Here is a 14,806-nt window from a genome sequence, read left to right as displayed (position 1 = left end):
GTCGGCTCTCCTGTGGGGTGTAGTATAGAGGATCTGTCGGCTCTCCTGTGGGGTGTAGTATAGAGGATCTGTCGGCTCTCCTGTGCGGTGTAGTATAGAGGATCTGTCAGCTCTCCTGTGCGGTGTAGTATAGAGGATCTGTCAGCTCTGCTGTGTGGTGTAGTATAGAGGATCTGTCAGCTCTGCTGTGTGGTGTAGTATAGAGGATCTGTCAGCTCTCCTGTGTGGTGTAGTATAGAGGATCTGTCAGCTCTCCTGTGTGGTGTAGTATAGAGGATCTGTCAGCTCTCCGTGTGTTGTGTTCGTATCCGGTGTAGTAGAGGATCTGTCAGCTCTCCTGTGGGGTGTAGTATAGAGGATCTGTCAGCTCTCCTGTGGGGTGTAGTATAGAGGATCTGTCAGCTCTCCTGTGCGGTGTAGTATAGAGGATCTGTCCGCTCTCCTGTGTGGTGTAGTATAGAGGATCTGTCGCTCTCCTGTGTGGTGTAGTATAGAGGATCTGTCAGCTCTCCTGTGTGGTGTAGTATAGAGGATCTGTCGGCTCTCCTGTGTGGTGTAGTATAGAGGATCTGTCAGCTCTCCTGTGTGGTGTAGTATAAAGGATCTGTCAGCTCTCCTGTGTGGTGTAGTATAGAGGATCTGTCAGCTCTCCTGTGTGGTGTAGTATAGATGATCTATCAGCTCTCCTGTGTGGTGTAGTATAGATGATCTATCAGCTCTCCTGTGTGGTGTAGTATAGAGGATCTGTCAGGCTCTCCTGTGTGGTGTAGTATAGAGGATCTGTCGGCTCTCCTGTGTGGTGTAGTATAGAGGATCTGTCGGCTCTCCTGTGTGTGTGTAGTATAGAGGATCTGTCGGCTCTCCTGTGTGGTGTAGTATAGAGGCTCTGTCAGCTCTCCTGTGTGGTGTAGTATAGAGGATCTGTCAGCTCTCCTATGTGGTGTGGTATAGAGGATCTGTCAGCTCTCCTGTGTGGTGTAGTATAGAGGATCTGTCGGCTCTCCTGTGTGGTGTAGATAGAGGATCTGTCAGCTTGCTGTGTGGTGTAGTATAGAGGATCTGTCAGCTATGCCTGTGTGGTGTTAGTATAGAGGATCGCAGCTCTCCTGTGTGGTGTAGTATAGAGGATCTGTCAGCTCTCCTGTGTGGTGTAGTATAGAGGATCTGTCAGCTCTCCTGTGGCTGTTGTAGTATAGAGGATCTGTCAGCTCTCCTGTGCGGTGTAGTATAGAGGATCTGTCAGCTCTCCTGTGTGGTGTAGTATAGAGGATCTGTCCGGCTCTCCTGTGTGGTGTAGTATAGAGGATCTGTCAGCTCTCCTGTGGGGTGTAGTATAGAGGATCTGTCAGCTCTCCTGTGTGGTGTAGTATAGAGGATCTGTCAGCTCTCCTGTGTGGTGTAGTATAGAGGATCTGTCAGCTCTCCTGTGCGGTGTAGTATAGAGGATCTGTCAGCTCTCCTGTGCGGTGTAGTATAGAGGATCTGTCGGCTCTCCTGTGTGGTGTAGTATAGAGGATCTGTCGGCTCTCCTGTGTGGTGTAGTATAGAGGATCTGTCAGCTCTGCTGTGTGGTGTAGTATAGAGGATCTGTCAGCTCTCCTGTGTGGTGTAGTATAGAGGATCTGTCAGCTCTCCTGTGTGGTGTAGTATAGAGGATCTGTCAGCTCTCCTGTGTGGTGTAGTATAGAGGCTCTGTCAGCTCTCCTGTGTGGTGTAGTATAGAGGATCTGTCAGCTCTCCTATGTGGTGTGGTATAGAGGATCTGTCAGCTCTCCTGTGTGGTGTAGTATAGAGGATCTGTCGGCTCTCCTGTGTGGTGTAGTATAGAGGATCTGTCAGCTCTCCTGTGTGGTGTAGTATAGAGGATCTGTCAGCTCTCCTGTGTGGTGTAGTATAGAGGATCTGTCAGCTCTCCTGTGTGGTGTAGTATAGAGTATCTGTCAGCTCTGCTGTGTGGTGTAGTATAGAGGATCTGTCAGTTCTCCTGTGTGGTGTAGTATAGAGGATCTGTCGGCTCTGCTGTGCGGTGTAGTATAGAGGATCTGTCAGCTCTCCCTGTGTGGTGTAGTATAGAGGATCTGTCAGCTCTCCTGTGCGGTGTAGTATAGAGGATCTGTCAGCTCTCCTGTGTGGTGTAGTATAGAGGATCTGTCAGCTCTCCTGTGTGGTGTAGTATAGAGGATCTGTCAGCTCTCCTGTGTGGTGTAGTATAGAGGATCTGTCGGCTCTCCTGTGTGGTGTAGTATAGAGGCTCTGTCAGCTCTCCTGTGTGGTGTAGTATAGAGGATCTGTCAGCTCTCCTATGTGGTGTGGTATAGAGGATCTGTCAGCTCTCCTGTGTGGTGTAGTATAGAGGATCTGTCAGCTCTCCTGTGTGGTGTAGTATAGAGGATCTGTCAGCTCTCCTGTGCGGTGTAGTATAGAGGATCTGTCAGCTCTCCTGTGTGGTGTGGTATAGAGGATCTGTCAGCTCTCCTGTGTGGTGTAGTATAGAGGATCTGTCGGCTCTGCTGTGTGGTGTATTATAGAGGATCTGTCAGCTCTCCTGTGCGGTGTAGTATAGAGGATCTGTCAGCTCTCCTGTGCGGTGTAGTATAGAGGATCTGTCAGCTCTGCTGTGTGGTGTAGTATAGAGGATCTGTCAGCTCTCCTGTGCGGTGTAGTATAGAGGATCTGTCAGCTCTCCTGTGTGGTGTAGTATAGAGGATCTGTCAGCTCTGCTGTGCGGTGTAGTATAGAGGATCTGCCGGCTCTCCTGTGTGGTGTAGTATAGAGGATCTGTCAGCTCTCCTGTGCAGTGTAGTATAGAGGATCTGTCAGCTCTCCTGTGTGGTGTAGTATAGAGGATCTGTCAGCTCTCCTGTGTGGTGTAGTATAGAGGATCTGTCGGCTCTCCTGTGTGGTGTAGTATAGAGGATCTGTCAGCTCTCCTGTATGGTGTAGTATAGAGGATCTGTCAGCTCTCCTGTGTGGTGTAGTATAGAGGATCTGTACCTTTCTGTTGCCGTCTTTAGTTCATTAAAATGTCGATGAAATGTGACCACTTCAGTCCACAGTCGCAGGAGACGGGAGCGCTCACCCTGTATATGACCTTTATAAACCTGAGTGACAAAAAGGAACAAGACCCACAGAATTACTTGATGCGGTTGTTCAGGGTGCCCTTACCCACCTCTCTGCATAGACACATGGCTATGTTTTCTTTTGTTGATCCGATGCTCAGTTCCTGAGTTATGATACTTTTTCTTAGTATGCAAATTAGGCCTTTGGTGCAAAGAGGGCCGGCACCATTGCTCTTGTTGCACCAAAGCTCCACTTAATTTTGTGAAATCCCCTCCCTGGCTCCTTTGATTGAAGGGCCAGGCAATAGCAAAGCAGACGGGGAGGGGCTGGCCACAGAAAGGAGTGAATAACATGAAAAGGTTCTGATGTCATTTTAAGGCTATGAATCTCAGCAATAGACAAGTGTCAGCCATTAGTAAGTAAAGTAACAGATATGACCTTGGCTTCAAAAGCCCAAAACTGCCTGGACTTAAAGTCCCTTTACATAAGGCGGGAATCCTAAAGATAAGCACTAATGAGCGTTTATAGGAATGCTCGTTAGCCATTATTTGGCAGCGTAAATGTACCGGCAATTACCCAATGAATGAGCGAAACGCTCGTTCATCGGGATCTGATAGTTTGTACACACAAAGATGCTCTGCTGCTGGCAAACAACGAGTCAGTATGGGGACAAGCGATGGCATTAGCGATCCTCTGGAGGAGATCACTGCCGGTAAATGTGTCTCCTCCACTAGCGAACAGCTTCCTTCCCAACAATCTGCTGCTCTGACGTCCCATGTAAAGGGACCTTTACAACTTGGTGGTCAAAAAGTTCATCTACCGAACATGGCAAAGAAACTAAAGGATTGGCTACGGGCGGCCCGTATGTCCATGCGGAGGATTTGGTCCTCTGACTGCTAGAAAGAAATCAGGGGTTTTACAGGATTTTCATACTGATGCCCTACCATCAGGATACATCATATCAATAGGATATGAGAGTGCAGAAACAGACATCAGGCCAGCGCGGCTCCAACACCCTGCACCCCCCGCTTATCAGCCTTTTTCCGGGATAGCTTCAGCGCCCGAATTTCACAGGTAACTATAGCGCTGCTCCAGTTCACTCCAGTGGGAGCAGAACCAGATTCATCCACTACAGAAAGCTGTGTAAGAGCTACTTGGAAACAGCTGATTGGTGGGGCTGCGGGGTGTCGGACAGCCGCCGATCTGATATTGATGGCCTATCCTGGGGACAGGGCAGCAATAGACAAATCCTGTAAAAACCCCTTCAAGAGTCTAAAGAGAATATTGCTGGTGTGATTCACTTTAAGGGTTAAAAGGATAGGTCATCAGCGTCTCATCAGTGGGGGTCCGACTCTTGGCACCCCTGCCAATCAGCTGTTTGAAGAGGCTGCAGCCCTAAAGTGAGCACTGCGGCCTCCTCCTCGGCTAGTGACGTCACATTGATTCGATGCATGGCCTGTGTACAGCTTAGCCTCATCCAGGTGAATGGGCTTGGGCTGCAACACCAAGCATAGCCGCTGAGCTCACTGATCGGAGGAGATGCCAGGAGTCGGACCCCCACCAGTCAGGACGTCAATGTTTTCCTCCAGGAAAACCCCTTTATATACGGGCGCTGCTCACCTCTCTCTCGGCTTGCCATTCTCCCTCCTTTCTCTCCAGTTCTTGGATGGAGCTGGACCAGTCGGTGGTCAGTTTGTGAATGTCTTCCCCCAGCAGCTTATGAGACTCCTGGGTCTGCACCAGATCTCCCCTCAGCAGAGAGTTTACCGCAGCCAAGCTCGCACATCTGCACCAACAAAGCGTAGTCACTACTGAGAACAGAACACAACCCCCATCATCACAGCAGAGTCCTTCCTACTCCCCTGCTCACCTCTGCTGTTCTTCTTCCAACTTTCGAAGAGCTTTCTCCAACTCCAGTTCCCCCCGGCTCTGTGGCAGAAACAATACAAGTGTATACAGCATCGACAAGCAGGGCGAGATGATCTGATGACATCATCAGGGCCGCTTCATGATGCACGTGCTACCCACTGTACTGTTTACGTATCGCACAACTATTCCGCAACTTTAAATCTGGACATCAATCAAATGAAGACCGGTATATATATCAGTTTAGCGCCATAATGCTGCTGTATCTTGGCGGCACTGGTGTCATGCTCCGCCCCTTTAGGCCCTGGGCTTGGCAAAGAGTGTTCCATTCATTTGAATAGCATGTCCAAGATTAGAAAAACATGGCTGCTTCCTTCCAAAAACCGCACCACAGCTGCCCCCAATTGCGCGGTATCACAGCTCAGTCCTCTTCACTGCAGTACCAGACACAACCTGTGGACAGGTGGGGCGCTTTTTCCGAAAGAAAGCAGCCATGTTTTTCATATGTGCGCAGCCCCTGCTTAGAGGGGCACTGCAGGTTTTTCTTTCTGCTTTGATCTCTTACCAGACTGAATTCTTGGCTCTGCTGCAGATCCTGGTAGCGATCTCTGTACTGTACAACCTGGAGGTGGAGAAACAAGTACAGAAACTACATGAAGATCCAACAACAAAGGACTCAGAGAAGCTCCGCCATCTTCTACAAAACGGCATCATCTATCTTGTCTGCACTAGGTTTTATATAGGACATCCCTATGGCTGGGGGGGGTGTCATGGAAATGTTTGGATGGGCCGCAGCCTCTTCTTCATAGTATTCCAGGTGCAGCGCCGCACACTGCATAGTGGCTGTGCTTGGTATTGCAGCTCAGTCCAATTTACTTGCCTGCTCCCCGCTGGTTTTCGGTGTTCTGCCAGATCTCTATACCTTGCGAAAAGTCTATACCGGAAGGGACGCAGCCGCACAGGAATCAGCTGGAGGAGGCTGTGCGCGGCGCTGCGCAAGTGCACATCCACTGGCTTAGGAAAGAATTGTTGCAGCGCCGCAATAGAAGTACTTCGTGCACCACGAATGAGTTCTTAGGGGTATAGAGATTTTGCAGCGCAAAATGTTGCATCAGATCTCCCTACCCCTGAGTGCGCACGCGTGCACAAATCATCAGTTGCAGTTCATCCTGATTTGATCTGATGATTTGTGCGCGCATGCGCACTGAGGGGTAGGGAGATCTAATGCAACATTTTGCACTGCAAAATCTCTATACCCCTAAGTGCGCACGCGCGGTGCACAAAGTACTTCTATCGCAGCGCTGCAACAATTCTTTCCTAAGCCAGTTTCGTAGCCGATTCCTGTGCGGCCGCGTCACTTCCGGTATAGACTTTTTGCAAGGTATAGAGATCTGGCAGAACACCAGCTTCCTTCTCTCCACTGCTGCATTTCTTCGGCCTCCCCGGTTTGACATGGGTCATGTGGCTGCTGCAGCTAATGACGTATCCCCCATGCATCATGTGACCCAATGACATGACACATGGGGCACAAGTCATTGTCTGCAGCAGCCACAATACCAGCGTCACATCGGATAGGGAGGCCGGGGCAGCGAAGGAGTCGGAAGCCAGTGGTGGGAGGCAGGTAAGTGTGCTGGCCACGTGGGAGGGGGGGCTGCCCAAAAGGTCCCCAGGGGTGGACAACCTCCTTAAGTCCTGGAAAACCCCTTTAAGCCATGGCAGTTTGGCAAGAGAGAAAAGAAAGGGGAGAGGCGCTCATAGGGTGGTGGGTAGCGGTTGTGTTGTTCTGCGTAATGGTCGAAGTGTGCTCACCTTTTGGTGTTGTGCTGGTTGGAGCTCAACGTCCGTGAAGGTAGGTACACGTGGAGAAATAGGGGGGCGTTGGTTATTTTGGAAAGGTCGGTGCTGCCAATACCCGTTCGGTCCCTTAGGTGGAGTTGCCAGGGACTCCTAGGGACTGTGAAGGAAGAAGTTGCTGGTTTGTGTGCGATTGCACACAGTAGGGTATTTGTTTGGCGCACGAAAGGACGACCTCAGACAGTGGACTTTGGTGAAATAGCTGTTTTTATTGTTCAGTAGACAACGCGTTTCGGAGTTTATAACTCCTTTATCAAGTCTTAATCGGGCGTCAGCATAGAGACAGGCCAGATGGCTGGAGCGTCTGGTTAGTGCTGGGAACGCCGCCTTCCCAGCACTAACCAGACGCTCCAGCCATCTGGCCTGTCTCTATGCTGACGCCCGATTAAGACTTGATAAAGGAGTTATAAACTCCGAAACGCGTTGTCTACTGAACAATAAAAACAGCTATTTCACCAAAGTCCACTGTCTGAGGTCGTCCTTTCGTGCGCCAAACAAATACCCTACTGTGTGCAATCGCACACAAACCAGCAACTTCTTTAAGCCATGGGGGATTCTATTTCCCTTCCGATTTCTTGCCCTAGGAGTGTCAGATCTCGTCCCCCGATACGGACGCTAGAGCGGATATTATCAGTCAGCCAGTCAGTGGGGGGCCCCTGAGCCCCATAATAAGGGTACATTCACACATCCGTATGTGTTTTGCGGATCCGCAAAACACGGACACCGGCAATGTGCTTTCCGCATTTTGCGAACTGCGCATCGCCGGCACTCTCATAGAAAATGTCCTATTCTTGTCGGCAATTGCGGACAAGAATAGGACATGTTCTATTTTTTTGCGGATCTGGAAGTGTGGATCTGCAAATGCAGACAGGAAATTCTGGCCCCTTTGAAAATGAATGGGTCCGCGCACCTGTTCCGCAAAATTGCCGAACGGATGCGGACCCATTTTGCGGACGTGTGAATGGACCCTAATCATCAGTCACTGAACATGAATCCATGGAGGATCCTCCACAAAGCAGCTCGTCCCTCCATGATCCTCCCAGGCCGGCCCTCTGCCCGTTGTGAAACTACAACTCTCAACGTGCTGAGACACTCGTAGGTTAGAGATTAGAGATATCACATTTAGGGATCATGCATACTAACGTATTATTTTCTGCGTCTATTCGGGGTCACTTCAATGGGTCCACAAGAAAATGTGCATTCTGTGTTCGTATGTCCGTTCCGCAAAAAAGAAAGAACACGCCCTACTCTTGTCCGTTTTGCGGACAAGCATAGGCACTGTTACAATCTTGGATGCAATACGGATGTCACACGGACGTTTTCCTTATTTTTTGCGGATCCGTGTTTTGCAGACCGCATAATACATACGTTCATGCGCATGAACCCGTAGAAGGGCACTCTTCAGAACAGAGGTATGGACCCCACCTTTGCCTGTAATTTCTCCACCAGGACCGCCTGCCTCTTCTGAGCTTCTAGCGAGTTCTGCAGCTCCCTCTGCAGCGCCAGCCAGTCCCGGCCCAGCTCCGCCCCCTGCGTCATCGCTACGAGGGCATCACGTGCCGCCTTCTAAACCTAGGAAAAGAAGAGCAGAAAATCTCAGCTCCAAAGGAAACATCACTGCTACAGCACACGGCTCACATGGACACCTACCTGTTTATCTAACGGGGTTGTTTAACCTTAAAGGGGCTGAAACTGATGGTCTGTACTCAGGATAGGCCATAAATATCTCCGATTGGTGGGGGTCAGATTCCCGACACCCCCGCCGATCAGTGGCGCTAAGAGGCCACGGCGCTCCAGTGAGTGCTGTGGCCTCGTCCTAAGCCACTTACACTGGTCCCATTCAAGAGAGAGGACCTGGGCTGCAATACCAAGCACAGCCACTACCCAATATACGGCGCTATGCTTTGTATGTTGTGTGGGACAACCTACCAGCGGGGGTGCCGGGAATCCGATCCTCACTGATCAGATATTGATGATCATTAGCAAATACCGAAATCCCTTTAATATTGGCCGTACATGTACAGCACATGTTGGGTCTTTAAGGATGGTGCCCATTCTAGATGCCGGGTGCCTACTGTTTCACACAGCAGACAACTGGGGCTAATGTCTGCGATCGGCGACAGCGCTGCTTGCAGACACTGAACCGCTCAGGTGCCATGGTCAAATGTAACCTCGGCATCCGAGAGGCTTTTCCCTAGGAGAGATGAACTCCCATGGCTGGAACTGCTCCCCCACAGAGCCATCGGGGGAACCGTTTGCTGGTCGTGAAAGGCCAGAGCCTCCTACGCCTGTCACAGGTATATTCCAAAGCATATACTCCTGCAGGTAGCAGCACTACATTGGAATATACAGAATTTTCTATTCAGTAATGCATTACGGTAAATCCATTATACCATAGCTGAATAGAAATGGCAATCTGACGACTGCATGTTGAGGTCCCCTTGGGGTCTAAAAAAAACAAAAGTTAAAAACTTTTCAAAAATATAGAAAAGTTTGAATCACCCTCTTTTCCAGAAAAAAATAAATAAACCTCATAGGCGTTGCCGAGTCCCAAAACACCCGAACCCAAAAATATAAATGTATTTATCCCGTACGGTGAACGTCATAACGGGAAAAAAGTCATAAACCCCCCAAAATGGTATCGATAATAACTACAGATCGCAGCGCGGAAAACAATGAGCGAGGCCTCACAGCTCCGTAGACTTAAATATTAAAAAGCTATGGGCTCAGAAAATGCCAAGGAAGAGAAGAAAAAAAAAAAAATTTGCCAAAATTTTATTGTATTTTAAGCATAAAAGCACAATAAAAACTATATAAAGGTGGTATCGCTTGAATCGTGCTGACCCGGAGCATGAGTGTCACAGGTCAGTTTTACGCAGAGGGAACGCCCCATAAAACCGCAGTGGAATTGCACTTTTTTTTTGCCCCAATTCCACCCCCACTTAGAATTTTTTCCCTCTTCCCACTAAATGCTGCCATTACAAAGTACAACTTGTCCCGCCAAACATAAACAAGCCCTCAAGCGGCTAGGTGAACGGAAAAATAAAAATGTTACGGCTCCATGAAGGCAGAGAGGAAAAAAAATCGCTATGTCAGGAAAGGGTTAACGGGGCTGTCTCAAAGTCAAATCCCTTCAAAAACGTGGTCGCTGGGGAGGTCAGCTGATCGGCCGAGGTGTTTGACCCAGCAGAAGCCACGGATGCGGGTCCCACCCCCGGAGAGCGGCTCTGTTCTCCGTGTCGGTGCCACCCGCAGCTATCAGACATTATCTGCTGTATATTGTGGATGCGTTGTGAATTTCTGAGGCCGGAATAGTCCTTTAAAGGGGTTTTCCCGTTCCACCTATCCCGTGGAGGAGTCTGATCGGTGGGGGCCCCGATCACTGCAACGGGGGCCCACTGCTCCTTGTTTGAATGGAACCATGCACATCCGCCGCTCCATTCAACTCTACGGGACTGCGAGTACAAGCGCTCACCTACCTCCGGGATGCCCCTTTAAGGACATATTTTGAAAGTTTTTATTTTTCTAGCAGGTTTGATGGGGGGGGCACCATGCACTTCTCTGACTGGAGACGGCTAGGATTTGGGCTAGGCGCGAGCAGACGCCGCTGATCTCACCCCTTCACCTGTTACAGCCCGCTGCGGTCATGTGATCCACGGCTGACAGGACGCCGCCACTTGTCACACAATGCACAGCTTGATCTGTCTCTGGGAAAGCTGGGTGACCACTCTCCCACGTGGGGTGTCACCCAGCTCTCCTACTACCCTGCCTCGGTTTACAGCAGTGCACTGCTCTTCTCCTCACCCAGCCCTCCTACTACCCTGCCTCATTACACAGCAGTGCACTGCTCCTCTCCTCACCCAGCTCTCCTACTACCCTGCCTCATTATACAGCAGTGCACTGCTCCTCTCCTCACCCAGCTCTCCTACTACCCTGCCTCGTTATACAGCAGTGCACTGCTCCTCTCCTCACCCAGCTCTCCTACTACCCTGCCTCATTACACAGCAGTGCACTGCTCCTCTCTTCACCCAGCTCTCCTACTACCCTGCCTCATTATACACCAGTGCACTGCTCCTCTCCTCACCCAGCTCTCCTACTACCCTGCCTCATTATACAGCAGTGCACTGCTCCTCTCCTCACCCAGCTCTCCTACTACCCTGCCTCGTTATACAGCAGTGCACTGCTCCTCTCCTCACCCAGCTCTCCTACTACCCTGCCTAATTATACAGCAGTGCACTGCTCCTCTCCTCACCCAGCTCTCCTACTACCCTGCCTCATTATACAGCAGTGCACTGCTCCTCTCCTCACCCAGCTCTCCTACTACCCTGCCTCATTATACAGCAGTGCACTGCTCCTCTCCTCACCCAGCTCTCCTACTACCCTGCCTCATTATACAGCAGTGCACTGCTCCTCTCCTCACCCAGCTCTCCTACTACCCTGCCTAGTTATACAGCAGTGCACTGCTCCTCTCCTCACCCAGCTCTCCTACTACCCTGCCTCATTATACACCAGTGCACTGCTCTTCTCACTCAGCTTTCCTACTACCCTGCCTCGTTATACAGCAGTGCACTGCTCCTCTCCTCACCCAGCTCTCCTACTACCCTGCCTCGTTATACAGCAGTGCACTGCTCCTCTCCTCACCCAGCTCTCCTACTACCCTGCCTCATTATACAGCAGTGCACTGCTCCTCTCCTCACCCAGCTCTCCTACTACCCTGCCTCATTACACAGCAGTGCACTGCTCCTCTCCTCACCCAGCTCTCCTACTACCCTGCCTCGTTATACAGCCGTGCACTGCTCCTCTCCTCACCCAGCTCTCCTACTACCCTGCCTCATTATACAGCGGTGCACTGCTCCTCTCCTCACCCAGCTCTCCTACTACCCTGCCTCGTTATACATCAGTGCGCTGCTCCTCTCCTCACCTAGCTCTCCTACTACCCTGCCTCGTTATACAGCCGTGCACTGCTCCTCTCCTCACCCAGCTCTCCTACTACCCTGCCTCATTACACAGCAGTGCACTGCTCCTCTCCTCACCCAGCTCTCCTACTACCCTGCCTCATTATACAGCCGTGCACTGCTCCTCTCCTCACCCAGCTCTCCTACTACCCTGCCTCGTTATACAGCCGTGCACTGCTCCTCTCCTCACCCAGCTCTCCTACTACCCTGCCTCATTATACACCAGTGCGCTGCTCCTCTCCTCACCTAGCTCTCCTACTACCCTGCCTCGTTATACAGCCGTGCACTGCTCCTCTCCTCACCCAGCTCTCCTACTACCCTGCCTCGTTATACAGCAGTGCACTGCTCCTCTCCTCACCCAGCTCTCCTACTACCCTGCCTAATTATACAGCAGTGCACTGCTCCTCTCCTCACCCAGCTCTCCTACTACCCTGCCTCATTACACAGCAGTGCACTGCTCCTCTCCTACTACCCTGCCTCATTATACAGCAGTGCACTGCTCCTCTCCTCACCCAGCTCTCCTACTACCCTGCCTCATTATACAGCAGTGCACTGCTCCTCTCCTCACCCAGCTCTCCTACTAACCTGCCTCATTATACAGCAGTGCACTGCTCCTCTCCTCACCCAGCTCTCCTACTACCCTGCCTCATTATACAGCAGTGCACTGCTCCTCTCCTCACCCAGCTCTCCTACTACCCTGCCTCATTATACAGCAGTGCACTGCTCCTCTCCTCACCCAGCTCTCCTACTACCCTGCCTCGTTGTACAGCAGTGCACTGCTCCTCTCCTCACCCAGCTCTCCTACTACCCTGCCTCATTATACAGCGGTGCACTGCTCCTCTCCTCACCCAGCTCTCCTACTACCCTGCCTCATTATACAGCAGTGCACTGCTCCTCTCCTCACCCAGCTTTCCCTGTACCCTGAATGAGTCATTTTGCCTAATTCTGCCATGATGCCCCCTCCCCATCTCGTCACCCAGCTTTCCCCGGAACTGCAGCAGGGCCCCCGTCCGCCTGTACCGGCTCCACTTCCACCCCCTCCCCGAATCCCTCTTTCTCACCCCCATTTTGAATCTCCCTCCAGTCTCATCCCGTTTTGGAGCCGTCCTGACCCCTAACCTCTGACACGCGAGGACGCTGGCCAACCGCTTCCTGCGCCGCGGTCACGTGACCGGCCCCGCCTCCCTACCGGCGACTAGACCTGTCAATCAGCGGACCTAGAAGACTGGCGCGACGGCGAGACTCCGCCCCTTGTTTCGCGCTGCATCCTGGGAGCTGTAGTTCGGTGTATATTTGCAATGCATTGTGGGGATTTCCCAGAGTCATCAGTGGTGTGCGCCGTGGGCGGCGGGCTTTTGAAGGGGTTTGTCATTTAGTGGCGGTCCTTGTGGTCTGTGTGATGGGCTGGTGGCGAGACCTCCATGGTTTGTGGCCCCCCCAGAGCTGATCTGCTCTGCCTTGTACAATGCCCCCTGGTTTACCCTGAAACTGGGGCTCCTTTGGATGCTACAGGGAAATAGTGCAAGAAAAAGTCTCTCATTGTCTCCCAAAGGTCTTTCAGTGACCTCTCAGGTGCAAATTATGTGGACAAAATATATATAAAAAATAAAATTATGTGGCAAAAAATAGAAAATTATAATAAAAAAGTGCAAAATAAAAGAGTGTTCACTGTCCCCCAACAGTCTTTTTGTGACATATGTGGCAAAAATATATATAAAAAAAAAAGTAATAAACCAATTTTTAAAAAATACAATAAAATACAAATAAAAGGAAAAAGGGCAAAAAAAAAAAAAAAGGGTCAGTGTCCTCCTAAGGTCTTTTTATGGCGTCTTAGGGGGACATATCATGTAGCAAAAATATATAAAAAAAAATTAGTTTAAAAAAAAGAAAATACATAAAATAAACTATTCAGGTGAAACTATAGATATTATAGAACAAAGTGACCGACACAAAATAGGGAACTCATTCTAATCCGTTATTTCGCTGTCCGTTTGCCTACTGTAGTCTGAAAAAAAAATACTTTCTAAAAATGTTTTGTACAGTTTCCCCCAAATGAAACTAAAAATCCTAAATTATAAAGCCCCGTGTGTCACGTAAAAAATTGTTGCAAAAACTATCCAAGACCTGGTCATTAAAGTGTTAACCAATAAGCGTGGTTATTACCCGGCGCCTGTAACTGGGGGGGGGGCAGCAATAACCAGTGAGCGCCGCTGGTCTCCGCAGGGAAGGAAAGCGCTGATATGAATAGGAGGCAGGAAGGAAATGTCGCCACTTTTCTAGTAAAAATGATTTTTAACCAGTTCCTGCAGCGCGGCCCCTGAAACGGAAGATCCCTACTGACCTGCTTCATGCCGCCGCTGCTCCCCGCGCTGTGTACACCTGGCGGTGCATGGTCACATACACCGCTCCAGCCAATGACTGGCTTCAGCAGTGACACGCTGCTTGTGGCCACATCACCGCTGAAGCCAGTCATTGGCTGGAGAGGTGCAGGTGAGCACGGCCAGGCACCGCCAGGTGTACACAGTGCGGGGGCAGGGAAGTATAACGCTTCAGTTTCAGCGGCTGCAAGAACTTGTTAGAAAATTATTCTCACTGGGAAATCCCTGTTACACGGCACCATATTCAGGACAATTACTGGGAACAAGTGTCCATAGGAACATTCCGGATATCTGGCGGTATAATCTGCCGCTGATCAGCCGATAAGCAAGGAATCGCTCGTTTGTCGGCTGATTTGCATATTTCATCAGGATGAAAGATGTACGATTATCGTCGGCACATCTCACCGTGTAATCAGGGATCGGCTGCCGATAATCGATAGACGTGAGTGAGGGAGGAATGACTGCGGTAGCGATCATTCCTCCCCTGTCACTCTGCATTGGCCTGTGTGATAGGCTGACGCCAATGAATAGATGTGACAATGCGGCCCTCAGACCACAAAAGGTTGTGCAGCCCTGGTCTAGACCCATCTTGTCACTGAGTCCATTGGTGTGAAGCTTCAGCAGGTGTCAGCGGCAGGGGGGCCGCCATTACCAACAAAATAAGAACCAAAGCTGTGGGGGCGTGGCCTGTTA

At 50.5% G+C, this 14,806-nt stretch overlaps 1 protein-coding gene across 1 annotated transcript in view; it reads right to left on the bottom strand.

Moving 5' to 3' along the window:
- Nucleotides 1–12,913, bottom strand: part of LOC122942227 (centrosome-associated protein CEP250-like) — a 32,012-nt gene extending 19,099 nt beyond the window's left edge. Inside the window, 6 exon segments of the mRNA XM_044299729.1 lie at nucleotides 2,995–3,101; nucleotides 4,681–4,846; nucleotides 4,931–4,989; nucleotides 5,492–5,548; nucleotides 8,206–8,352; nucleotides 12,797–12,913. Coding sequence (XP_044155664.1) covers nucleotides 2,995–3,101; nucleotides 4,681–4,846; nucleotides 4,931–4,989; nucleotides 5,492–5,548; nucleotides 8,206–8,319 — 503 coding nt within the window. The 5' untranslated portion in view covers nucleotides 8,320–8,352; nucleotides 12,797–12,913.
- Between the last annotated feature and the right edge of the window lie 1,893 nt (nucleotides 12,914–14,806).

Source organism: Bufo gargarizans, chromosome 6 (genome assembly GCF_014858855.1).
Source record: "Bufo gargarizans isolate SCDJY-AF-19 chromosome 6, ASM1485885v1, whole genome shotgun sequence".
Taxonomy (NCBI): Eukaryota; Metazoa; Chordata; class Amphibia; order Anura; family Bufonidae; genus Bufo; species Bufo gargarizans.
The sequence above is the reverse complement of the archived record's forward strand: the minus strand, read 5'-3'. Positions and strand labels throughout refer to the sequence as shown.